Below are 13,801 nucleotides of genomic sequence, written 5' to 3'. Positions count from 1 at the left end.
TTTCATAAAAATTTTCATCCCCTATTTTAACCCTTGATCTTGGGCAATCAGACGAATGTACCCCTTAGCGTTTGCAAAGTCATTCTCAACACGAATAACTTAGTTTTGTCCGCAGCCCGCAACTACTGGGTTGCACCAAAATTGGTTAATCACGATAAAACTGTTCAATTTACGACCTTTCCGGGTTTCGATCACATAATAATATGTGATCGAAGTTTCCGGCACCCTATGTTTGTAGCCGAAACTTTCTTGGTCTTTTGGTTCTCGAAAAAATCGATTCATGAAGAGGTAACAGACGGAAAGACAGACAATAATAATAGTATGGAATATGGATAGTACCTAGAGAATAGAGATCAAATAAGAGTTTTAAATTTGGACCAAATTAAAAAGTAAAACGTAACGAAAGTGGGCACCGGCTCATACGGCCCGGCGGCAACGACCGGTTGATCGGCGGATGCCTTCGAGACCTTAATTACCGCTCCAGCGGGATAGATCCAAATCGTTCCTTGAAACGCCGACCAAATTAGATATTATGTATGTTTGTTTTGGAGCAAAAGATAAGTTTTTTTAGCTACCGTAAGTTTTTAATAGTGGAGTGATCATAATTTTAGCTGCGTATCAATTTTATCTAGAACCCCTCCGCGGGTGATTAATATAGTTTAATTCTTACATATTATTTAGTTTTATTCTTAGGGCCTGTTTCACCACTTCCTGATAAGGTGACGGATAGGCTTATTTGACAGATTCTCCATATTCTATCTGTCAAGTTAAGTGGTGGATAGCCTTATCAGGAAGTGGTGAAACAGGCCCTTAGTGTAACAATCGTCTATGAAATAAAGGCCTTTTTTATTTTATTTATTTATCAATTTTATCTCAAAATATTTTAATGACGATAGAGACAAGAAAAAAATATGTACATAACATTGCACCTTTTAATGGCCTAGGTTTTGCCCAGCTGTGGGACAACAATATAATAGGTATATTCTACAATAACATCCGACGTTGTCTAATCTACGCATGTTTTATTGAAAAAGATCTCCAAAGTAGGTACAGTCAACAGCATCGTTTAGTTGCATTTCTGTTTAATCCACAATATTTTTTACTTTAATATTTCTTTAATAAACAATATGTCAGTAATAATTTCTACAAATAATATAATTATTTAATAATCGCCATTATTTAGTTTTCGTAGATCTTACGTTTTGTAGCTCATTATAATGTAATTGTTGCTAAAATATTTAAACGCTACCAAAGTATTTTTTTTGTAACCAAGTAGCTAGTCGCACAATAAGTTTTTAGTCGCCTCAAAAATAATTTGTCAAACAGCGTTGTCATATTAAAATATTATACTAGCTATTTGACCGATCTTTGCTCGGTATTCGATAAAACACGAGTAAAATGACATTTTCTAAAAATGATTCCTAGCTAGATCGATTTATCGCCCCCGAAACCCCCTATATATATAAAATTTCATTAAAATCGTTGGAGCCGATTCCGAGATTCCAATTATATATGTAATAATAATGGTTCGTTTAAAGATTAAGATAACCATAATTCGCACAAAAACGTTGTGTCATCCAGACTTAATTATCAGCGGAATCCCTTTCTATTTATTTTCTCTATTTTATTTCGCCGCATCGTGACCCGAATCTTTATTGGATATTTTGTTGCCCTTTATTGTATTGTGATTTGTGAGCCTTATAAGGCTAAGTTAGGTGAACAAATGGGTAACAGAATGTCATTCTTTAGCTCGAGACTTATTTTTTTATTGGAAAATTGTATTCATGCTTTGTTTTTCACTTTAAAAGTACAGTGTATTCATTTAATATTTTAATCCAATTTAGTTTTAATTGAAATCCCATTGCTAATTGCAGTTTCTTTACCTATAATAGTGGCACGATTATTACCGCAATAGTGGCACTATTACGGCACCCGCAAAGTAAACTGTTTGTGGTCTTAAAACGGCTGCTCAGTGTCGGATCCGTAGCGGCGTGTATAAACTGCCATTTATCGGAATTAATCGTACTTGGCATGTCACGTGTGAACGAAAAATCGATTCGTATTGACAGTAAGTAGCAGGAAGACATTTTTTAATTAGGAAACCGGCTTGTAAAAGCAACCTTCCGTCATACAGGAAAGCACACGATGAGTATTAATGAAGTCGATGCACGCAGCGATGCGCAGGCGCACCTCAGTCTTGCCGCGCGATCCAAACCGCGTACGCGTGCTATCTGTCAAACAGCAGAGGTCGATGACACTATCGTAATCTCGGATTGCAGTTTACAATTATGAATTAGGTAATTTAATTGTGAATGAAATGCAGTTCATGTCTCGTTGTCGCCTTTTCCGATGTTTTTGTCATTTTTGATGAGATTTTGTTCTTGGAGCATTCTGAGATGCAATCTGTGTTATTAATTTTATTGAGGTGTAATGAGTGGTTACTGTAAAAGATAATTGTGCGTTTATCATAATTTATCTTATTTATCTGTGAGTTTTATGATTAGGTTTATGGTGGTATTACTTACCAAAATATTAATTTTACGTTCGTAGTTACTATCTACTACACCTATTCTACGTTATACATAAAAGAAATATCGTGTATTAAGTAATAAAAATAAAACTCAGATAAATCCTTCTTCAAAGAGACACAATTCAAAATGTAAAGGTTTATTTTACGAAATCTTTTAAATGAGAGTTGATCCGACCGAATCCGAAGGAATGCGAGGGACAATGTACCGGCTTAGGTGAATACAAAAAGATGCGTTTCTTTAAAATTGTACTTGGAATGGTTGGCATAGCTCGCATATCATTACATCGGAGAACCTTTTTTTTTTTGTTGAATTTTTTTGTTGTTCCCACCTAGCTAGTTCTCAATTACCTTGGTATAGTATTGTAAACAAGAATGAAGGAGTGATTTTTAAATTTAAATTGTTTAAAAAGTTCAATTATTCTCTAAATTAAAGTAAGGAAGGTAAAAAATATTTTTTATTTTATAGAAAATTATTTTCATGCTTTATTATTAACAAATAAAAAATAGTGCAACAAAAAATATTGTATAATATTATAATCCATTAGACATATAGACATACACATAGGCCACAGGCCGCAGCGGAAAATATAATTAACAAGTCTTTCACGCCGAGTGTATTTCACGTTTTAATTACTAATTGGTAATTATATCACCTACTGTATAATATCTGAGTTGTTTTTCTGGTACTTATGATTATTTAATGTTGAGGTTTAAGTACTTATACAAAAAAAATATACTTATTGATAATTTTATAACGTCTTATAAGTAGGTGTCCTTTCTATTTCTATGAGTTTGCATGGGATTGAAAGTTGATGCCCATTAGAATATTTTTAACAAACTGTAATTGATAACGTGTAATTATTTTAGGAGCAATATTTGATATTTACGACCTCAACCTCGCCTCAGTCCTTGTCAGTTTACAAAATAATTTCTGTTTCACCAATTAAATTATGTTCGCAGTCAGGCAAATTCAACTGACTTTTGGATTAATTTGTTAGATAAATTGTCTCAGTTTTTTGGATTAATTTGATGCTACATTATTTATGTAAATAGAGACCATCAAAGTCAAAACATAATTAATTTAGTAGTTGTTCTCTAGCTGACGTTTTATGAGTGATTAATTTATTTTATTGCTTCTAATCAAGATGGACTTTATTTCTGTAGTGCCAGTTAATGCTCATCGTTGGTTGCATAAATTGGGCCCGATACTTCCGACTGGTTGGGAACTCCTGCTCTGAAGGCCACTACGAATACACGATTTTTTTCGAAAGGGTCAAAGCTACTAGTCTGGTTAAGACTAAGGTAGTTTAATCGGGGCTATAACTAGTCTGTCGCTAGTTGGTTTGGATAAGAATACCCTAAGAATTTGCTAAGATATTTATGACTAAAAACATAGCTAAGGCCTAGAGCAGGGGTTTCTGAACTTTTGAGATAAAGACTGGTATGATTACAAAATATATTTTTTTATCATATTTATGATGATGATGAGATGAAATATTAGGAAAATTTTAACACAACTTATTACAGGTGCAATACACGAAAAAGATGCAAAAATACGCGTTAATTCTCCTCGCCCTGTGTTGCGTGCCAACACTGGCAAAGTCCAGAAAGTACAATCGCCTGCAGACTGACCCACTTTCAAAAACGAGATGCGACTTACTCTGCTACGATGCGAGCAAAGAAAACAAGCCACAGGTAAGATTTTTTTGTTATGTACTTCGCTTTGTAAATGCCCGCCGCACACGACCGAACTCTTTGATCCAACGTCCAACATTAAAAAATTTAACGGGTAATCTCTGATGTTAGGATAAATTCACAATAATGTAACTAGTTAGGTAATCCAATGCATTTTTTTATAAAAAAATCAGCCCAACATTGAGCTTGCCTCAATGTTGGGCTGATTTATTCAATCATAATTATTTATCTTCTTGTGTAGTAAAAGCTAAGTATTGAATGGCTCATTTAAAATAAGTCGCATCGAATTGCCGTTCATTATATTATCGTTGCAACGTGAACTGACTTTTATGATGTTACTCCTAAATAATCAAAACTTCTTTTATGTGGCGATAAAACTCTTCTAAAATAAACATAGAGTAATTATTATTAAGAGAAGTCCACACCGCCCTTTGTTCCATACAAACGTTGTCCCCTGTTTCCTCCCTGGATAATGCTAGTAAAGTTATAATTTTGTCCCTGAATATCTACGGCCACTAATACAATGTTCCTGTTTTCTTTTTTTTCATAATTTAATTATTAAATAAGATATGAACGTTCAAAAACCCAAAAAAATGGCCAGATTTTCCGCTGTGTTCAAACGTCCAGAAAACAGATTTGGCTAGATTATACAAAAAAAAGTAAAACATAGGAACATAGCTCAAGCCTTTCTTTAATCGTTAGTGAAAAAGAAGTACTTAAATCGGTTAAGTTTTGGAGAAGGAATCAGGGGACAACGAATCGTTGATTTTCTGCAGTTGTCTCTATCGCGTTCTGCGGTATAGGCCTGAGGTAAGGGAGACAGCTATAGATATTACACGTAATTTTTTTTTATTTCTCTATCCCCTGGTGTATCCTCTTAACAGTGCGTGATGCGTGCACATGATTTGCTTCAGCGAACATGAATATCAAGTTAATTTTTACGTCATATTGTCAACACAATGAATATTAAATGTCAACACGTTCGATTCCACTAGATACCTTATATTATAAATGATGATAATAAAATCCATAACAGTATTGGCGGGATATCGCGGGTCTTTAATCTATATATTAATACGTGAGCCAAAAACTTTGTATCCCTTTTAACGAAAAATGGGGAAATGTAGGTGAATGAAATTTTGCACAGTTATAGTTTATATGGTGAAGGAGTGCATCGAGCTAATATTATTTTGAAATTATGCTTTTATCATACATCTTTTTAGCAAATAAAACATTACACACACTACAACACACACACATGAAAAATGACAGATTTTTGAGTGACAAGCCTATACATACGAATTATACTCTTTGTTGAAGTCTGTTGGCAACAAGGTGACAAATTGAAAATGGATAATAGTTTTTTTTATTGAATCTTAGATACTATTAGACAATGCTTACACCGCCAGTCTGAGATCAACTGAGTCCCAGGGACAAGACTCAAGAGTTGAAAAAAATATGATAAAGTCAATAATTTTTTACAAAATGTAGGTAGTAATGTCGTTGAAACTAAGGTCGAATTTCGACCATTGGGCGATCTCTAGTAAAAATTAAAAATATGTCGAACCAAAGTCAAAACGTTTTGATTAGTCAAACTTTCGAAATAAACCGTTACGTGTGATTGCTAAATGAAAATACTGTTTTAAAGAATCCGAACTTGATCAAATCTGAACTAATAAACAGTAGAATCGCGTTTAAATTTTGGCTTCCGAATGAATGGATTGAATGAAACTAAATTGCATATAAACGAATATAATCAGTAGTGAGTTGAGTCATAAAGGCCCATTGTGCGCGATGCTAATTGTGACTGTGAATGTGCATTGTTCTCGCGAGCTTTCCATTTACTCTTTATTACTTGAGGAATTGTACGATTATGAGTGAGATTATCTAGAAAGAGGTAGCTACTAGCTACATGTACTATCAGAGAAGTTTATTCATAGGCAGTTCGACGGACCTACGTCATTTGGTCGGATAGTATCAAATTACGCCTCTAGTCCACCGACGCTGCGAACTGCGAAATAATATCTGCGAAACCAATGCGAAATAGGAATAGGTCGAGATGCAATATAACGTATTGTCGTGTGGCGGATGAGACAGTAAATCGGTTCGCCACTGTTTCGCAGTTCGCAGCGAGTGGACTAATTAGTCTAGAGGCGTTAATGTAAGTCGTCATCTGTCAGGTGGTTTTGACAAAACGCGACTAAAATACGTAGGTCCGCGGCTATCTGCCCATGAACCAACTTCCCTGATGGTACAATTGATTGTATAATTCTTCATAGAGACACAGATTTCAATTAGTATTGTTATAGTTGGCATTTAAAATTTACGTTGAAAAATTAATTGGTCGCCTGTGGTGGGCACTGGACATGAGACAAAATATATTGAGTGAATATATTTGTCGTTTTGATAAAAGTATAAAAACATAACTAGACAAAAAAATAATTAGTCCTTAATAATTGTGCTGTTGGATTGTGTGTGGTAGGCTTAAGATCAGTATGTTTTAGCAGAGACACCGTATAAGTTTTTTTGACGAAAGTAGATACGGATATGTTTGGTCATACAAGGACCTTTAAGAATAAAGTGTCAATGTAATTAGCACTTACAGTTACGACAGTGTTGCAGTGAGCTCTAATTTTTTTTATGAAATAAGGGGGCAAACGAGCAAACGGGTCACCTGATGGAAAGCAACTTCCGTCGCCCATGGACACTCGCAGCATCAGAAGAGCTGCAGGTGCGTTGCCGGCCTTTTAAGGGGTAATAGGGGAGGGTAGAGAAGGGTAGGGGATTGGGCATCCGGTAAACTCACTCACTCGGCGAAACACAGCGCAAGCGCTGTTTCACGCCCGTTTTCTGTGAGCCCGTGGTATTTCTCCGGTCGAGCCGGCCCATTCATGCCGAAGCATGGCCCTCCCACGGATTATTGACGAAGTTTGACGAAGTCCTAATTGTTAGAGGTAATAAGCTAGAGCGAGCTCTATCGGCTTCATAATGACCTACAAACGATAACTTTTTAGTTACAACTTACTAATGACTACAGTTTGCTTTTAGTTATAATGAGTTTTAGTAGTAGCTTAGTTAAATTATTATTATACACAATAATAAAGGAGCATCCGTGGCCTCATGGGTAGACCGGAATGGGTAGAATGGGATTCGCACTCCTAGAGGATGCAGGTTCGACCCCGGGTGGAGGCGTGTACCTATGAGACATTTTCTGATCTCTACTCGTAGTACATAATATGGACGGTCGTACGGTGAAGGAAAACATCGTGAGGAAACCTGCACATATTTGGTCCCAGACGTATTGACTAGTTCTTTCCTCTGGACTAGGCCGACTATGATTCGAGAATGCCGCATGCGCTTGGGCAACCATACGGACATTTAAAAATCTTGTCCTAGGCACTACAGTATTTGAGGAGTGGTTACTTCGCTCTGAAAAATACTGTATAAATCATCTACAGCGGATGTAAAGGCCTAGTTTATTTAATGTAATGAGATTATGAGAAAGAGTGACTAACTCCAAAAATCAAACATCGTCCTTCTCTCTTCACACTCACGCCCGTCTTTCATATGCCAGGTGAAAAAGAACGACGCGGATTCATCGCCAAATTAGTTTTTTCTCAATAACTCGATAAATATACAACATTTTAAAAATCCGCTAGGTCAATCTCTCAATGACAGAATTTTATACAATGTGTTAAAATATTAACTTAGTTCAATGCACGGTTATGGCAATAAATGAAAAACTCGTAAAAATTAGATGCATCTTTGTGATTTTTTTCTATCGAGAAAATTTTAAGATATCGTGTTTTTGCTCAGATCGAATTCTCGGAAGTATAATCTAGTATCTAATTTTAGAAAATGAAACAATTCGGGGCTTATTTTAAAGTAAAAAAATTAATTATAAAATCGACACTTTAGGGTTAGTCGCCCACTTAAATGATGAACCGATTTTTATATGCGTAGAGATACTTTGATTCCCGAAAAAGGTAGTATACGTTTCAACCCAGAAGTTGCGGTTAGCAAGTAAACCAAATATGGATTTACTTTTATTCACGTCCTACTTCTATTATTTCATAATAATTTGATAAATGTGGAAATATGTCTGTCTTTTACCTCTTATCAATTATCCACTGAACGTAGACGAAACTGTGAATACGCGTATTGTGTCATCTTTGGTGTATAGGATAGTTTTTATCACTGCAAAATGTACGATTACAGCGAAAAATTACACATCCCTAATATTATGATTATGCTAAATTATTTATGCTTTTTGGTATGGATACCAAGAAAGGACATATGATACTTTTTATCCCGAAAAAATGTACGGTTTCCGCGAGATAAACGAATTTAAGCTCAACGGAGTTGCGGGCGTCATCTAGTCTAAAATAAAATAAGTCTACCAGAAAAAAGGTGACCTTTTCATTTGGGGTTGGGTCGAGTCTGCATTGTATTTTATACTGAATTGAAAAAGCTACTGAATAGTGAATGCAACATGAATTTTTTAGAGCATTTGATTGCCGAAACTGGGTTGAAAGTTCGGTTCATTTATTCTGCGAATTTTTATATGTCGTACAAATATTTTACATGTTATGTTGGAAATACTGTTCGACCCTAAATAGTTGCTAGCTCTCGATTATGTTAATTAAAATACATGTTTTGGCGGTCTAAAAATAATTTAGCATGTTTTTAGTGTTGATTTACATTGATAGAGTATATTATGACAGATATTGTATTGAGTTTATGTTAAAATCTTCATTATATTATGTGGCCGTTAGCAGCTAATTATCTTATGGACCCCGCTACTCAATCAAATCAAGTTTAAATACCAACAACAGCCTTCAGTCACCTAGTGTTCTTATAACATTCCTATCAGCTTCATTTACCCTTCCATTTTAAGATCGTGAGAAAATCCCCACCTACTGAAGCTAGAGTAGAATAATTAACCTACGCCACTGCGCCTTAATTTTGATGTGAAAAGGTATATAGTTGTATAGTAAACATTTTGGGATTGCTAAAATGTTAAAGTCGCTTCAGGAAATTAATTCAAAATTCGTTATACAGACGTAGTCAGTAAACCGCTGACGCGGCGGAAGAGAGTACCCGGCATGCATGAAGCGGCAGCAGACAATGTGTCGTCGCGATACTGGTTTCTATGTATTTCTATGAAATACTCTCTGCAGCGACACGAAGCTAGCGACACTTTTCATAAAAATACACAGAAACCAGTAGTGTAGTAAACACAAATAAATCACAATATTACGTGCACTTTTTCTATATATCATCAGTACTCTAATACCATAACTTTTTCAGTGTCGCTCCCAATGTCGCGCCGAGGAGCGTAAGCCAGGCACCTGCCCTATGCCAGACAACCCGCGGTGGATGGCAGCATGCGTGGAGACCTGCAACCGCGACTCCCAGTGCGACGGCACCCAGCGCTGCTGTAAGCAGGGCTGCAGCTCCATTTGCAGCGAGCCCGCTGATCTGCTGAGCGTGCCAGGTATAGGTACCATCGATTCAAGCAGCCGGTAGAATTATATACCATCAAGTTTAGTATCCGATAGTGATGATGGCAGCTATATACCAGATGGTTGACAGCAGATATTCCGCATTAAGTTATATCTGACAAAATTTTTGTACACGAAACTCTACACGAAAAAAAAAACTATATCGTACATAATCAGCAATCAAATGCCTGTTGCATAATTTATAGCTGTCGCAAGATACGTAATCTTCCCGCGAATTAACTTTAAATCGTTCCCTCAACGATAGGCAGTGGCGCCAAATGCCTGACACAAATTATTGATTTTTGTCGATAACATATTCTTATATTATTATTTACTTGAGTACTCGAGTGATACAGCAGTCTTCCTCTGTATTTAAAATAAATATATTATTTCTATTTCGTTTTGTATTTGCATATTAATTAGATTCTTAATAACAAGAATAATAGAACTTATCTTTATTCTCTATGCAACTGCATCTGGTCGTTATTTCATAAGATATCGTTCGTTATAGATTCCAATTACTGCATTCATCCTTCAACAAATAGATACATAAAGCTTGCAATTACTGCATTCATCCTTCAGCAAATAGATACACAAAGCTTGCAATTACTGCATTCATCCTTCAGCAAATAGATACACAAAGCTTGCAATTACTGCATTCATCCTTCAGCAAATAGATACACAAAGCTTCCAATTACTGCATTCATCCTTCAGCAAATAGATACACAAAGCTTGCAATTACTGCATTCATCCTTCAGCAAATAGATACACAAAGCTTGCAATTACTGCATTCATCCTTCAGCAAATATATACACAAAGCTTGCAATATTATAAAGATATCGTAGTCTAACGACCACACTCCGAAACATTTAAAGTTTTTGACATAAACTCCATTAACTCAGTCAAACTCATCATTTATTTAAAGCTAAGCATCCGTTAAATAATTCTGAGTGTCGATGTTATTTTCTAATTTATAGTATTTGAAATAACCATAATTTACACAAGAACATGTCCAGCTAACGAGCTTTCACGATGTAATTAGGATTTCCCTGGAAACCGTCAGTTTGAGACGGTCAGCGAAACTTCTTGGCAAGCTACCAATTCAACTTGATAGATTTTCGAGAGAAACGAATGCTTAAACATAGTTTTGTTTTTAATCCTCAGCATTTTGGGGCAAAAGATTTAAGAAGAAGTAAGTTCTTGCAAAATATAGGTATCGTTTTTTTCTTCTATAAGCTGAAACTGCAAATCTTAACTACTCTGAACTTAATTAATTTATTTAACTACTTGTAGAATTACATTTTTGTGAGAGGGCGAGCGTCGTTTAAAGTTAGTCTCAAATATTGTAATATCAGGATGTCTCTCTTTCTTCGTACATGTGAACGAGAAGCCATGATATTTCAACTAAAAATTAAAATATACTGTGCATTATAAGTTTATGATTTCAACAGTAGATTTAGCAACAACTCGACTGACATAGATTTGCCGTAATTTGTCCTTGCCTTGCCCTTGCCCTTCAATACCTAAAATCTAATTTTCGTCGCTCAGGTCTCCCAGCAATGCCCCACATGGAGGAATCCAAGGAGCGCCGCAAAGCAGTTCAGATCAAGTGGTCGGACGGTGTTGGAGACGCGGCGAGGGCGGTGCCGGGGAAAGTGCTGTACCTTCTAGAGGAACAACACCACCTTGGGCCGAAGTACGAAGAAGCGAGGCTGGGTGAATGGAACCTCGTGTTGAGGACGAATAAGTAAGTATGCTTGTTTTACTAGTTAGGTAGGTACTAGATGACGCCCGCAACTCCGTTGCGCCAAAATTCGTTTAATGCGCAAGAACCGTACCGTCCGGGATAAAGAGTATCCTATGTCCTTTCCCGGGACTCAAAGTGAGGGTCGAGCGCTTGATGTCCCGCCACAAAGTGAATTTTAGCTCCTTTGTGGTGAGAGTCCCGACGCATCATCTACCGACCTTCGAGAAGGAGGAGTTCTGGCCGACTGGAGTCGTCTACAGGAGGTTCCGAGGACGACTTCCGAATACGTTACGTCCCACGTCGCAGACAATACGTGTTTAGTGTTTAGAGTTAGTGTTAGTTTTAGTATAATTGTATGTATGTTAGTCTTACGTCATAAGGTATTATAATATGGGCCAAGGTGCCTGACTTAATATAAATAAATAAATTTAAATTAAAAAAGTATCTACTATCTCCAAACCAAATTTCAGCAAAATCGGTTTTGAGTATGAAATGTAAGATGTGGCGTTCAATAAAATCATTCTGTACCATTGTGGATATAAAGGTTTAACTTGCATTTTATTTTATGTAACAAAAAGGTAAAATTCGAACACTAATCTGCTAAACTTCCCTGTGTGTCTGTTTGCACTTTGACTGTAGCCTGTATTTTGGTACCTAATCGTGATAATGTTTCAAAGTCAATTTCGGAAAATCCTATCAAATAGCAGAATGTTTATAAAGGTGACTTTTCAATGGTCCATGCTGGTCCACTACAAGCCATCGCCATTGTGTAGTTGGTGTAGCGGTTTATGATGTTCAATTGGTCATGTCAGTATCGTGTGTCTACATAATGGCGATGGCCTTTAGTGGGCCAGCATGGACCTTTGTGAAGAGGCACCTTCACTGCAGTTATCAAAGCATGAAATAGTATTACCTATGTCAAGTTAGCAATCGAGTTCAAGATAAATGATTTTTATATGTGTCATTCGATTGTACCCAGAGTGTACCCGATTGTACCGCAATTAAAGTCGTTTGTACCTCAATAGGGTAGAAATGCAGGGGTGGTAAAATTTGCTTAGCAACCGACATAAAGATTCCGGAATTTCAATGATGTCATCTGGAAGAGCATCGTTTGTACCGGATTGTACCTGTTTTTAAAGTTTAATTTTTTTTTATTTTACGAAAAAAAAACAAAAAAAAAAATTTCCTTAAAAATAAGGCTTTGTATGGAGTAGAAGGAAAGAAAGTATATAAAGCAGTACAAATGAGTAAAATAAGTATTTTTTTTTAATTAATCCACAATAATTAGGCACAAACAATTTTCACAGAGGTAAAAGAATACAACTCGCCGAAAACACTTAAAACTCGGAATTAAATTTTGTAACATTTATCGTTTGTACCTCGCCAAAACTGAAAGATTATTTAAGAAGATACTATTCACTTTATACTCACACAAAATTTTTTGAGATTCAAACGATTTTTCATATAGTAACAACGTCAGAGATTCGATCGGTCTTGACGAATTTTCCCATATCTTACTTTAAAACTCGGAGTTAAATTTTGTAACATTTATCGTTTGTACCTCGCCAAAAAAGAAAGATTATTAAAGAAGACACTATTTCCTTTATAGTAACTGAAAAATTCATGAGGTACAAACGATTTTTCACATAGTAACAACGTCAGAGATTCGATCGGTCTCGACGAATTTTCCTATATCTTACTATGAAACTCGGAGTTAAATTTTGTAACATTTATCGTTTGTGCCTCGCCAAAAAAGAAAGATTATTAAAGAAGGCACTATTTTTTATACTTACTGAAAAATTCATGAGGTACAAACTTTTAGACTATTTAAATAAAAGCTTTTTCTCAAAAAGTTTTTTGTTTATAATTTATTTTTTGATTTTTAGTTATCTCTGGCTAGATTTCTGCGTGACTAAAAAGTTAAATTTCATTTAACAAAAATGACCGAATTCAACCAGGCATTTTATGAAACCCGTCAGTCAGTCACGTCACGTAAAGTCACGACACGATACGACACGTAACGTCACGTCACGTAACGTCACATGACGTCACGTAAAGTCACGACATGATACAACACGTCACGTCTCGTCTCGTTTCGTCTCGTCACGACACGACACGACACGACAACTCACGTCACGTCACGTCACGTCACGTCACGTCATGTCATTTTACGATACGACACGACACGGCACGACAGGACAAGACATGAATTTTACAATTTACACTCAACGAGCCTTTTTGTTTGATATTCATATTGCAGAAGTGCTTTAAAAATAACTATATTCCCCTATCTTGGATGAGCCGCCATATTGGATGTAGAATAAC

At 36.0% G+C, this 13,801-nt stretch overlaps 1 protein-coding gene across 1 annotated transcript in view; it reads left to right on the top strand.

Annotated features, from left to right (window-relative positions):
• The first annotated feature begins 2,207 nt into the window (after positions 1 to 2,207).
• LOC121740426 (anosmin-1) overlaps positions 2,208 to 13,801 on the top strand; it is a 31,202-nt gene continuing 19,608 nt past the window's right edge. The window contains exons 1-4 of the mRNA XM_042133115.1: positions 2,208 to 2,297; positions 4,058 to 4,225; positions 9,536 to 9,722; positions 11,278 to 11,476. Coding sequence (XP_041989049.1) covers positions 4,076 to 4,225; positions 9,536 to 9,722; positions 11,278 to 11,476 — 536 coding nt within the window. The 5' untranslated portion in view covers positions 2,208 to 2,297; positions 4,058 to 4,075. The remainder of the gene's footprint in view (positions 2,298 to 4,057; positions 4,226 to 9,535; positions 9,723 to 11,277; positions 11,477 to 13,801) is intronic.

Source organism: Aricia agestis, chromosome 3 (assembly GCF_905147365.1).
Source record: "Aricia agestis chromosome 3, ilAriAges1.1, whole genome shotgun sequence".
In the NCBI taxonomy this organism is placed as follows: Eukaryota; Metazoa; Arthropoda; class Insecta; order Lepidoptera; family Lycaenidae; genus Aricia; species Aricia agestis.
This window is presented reverse-complemented; position numbering and strand designations above follow the sequence as displayed.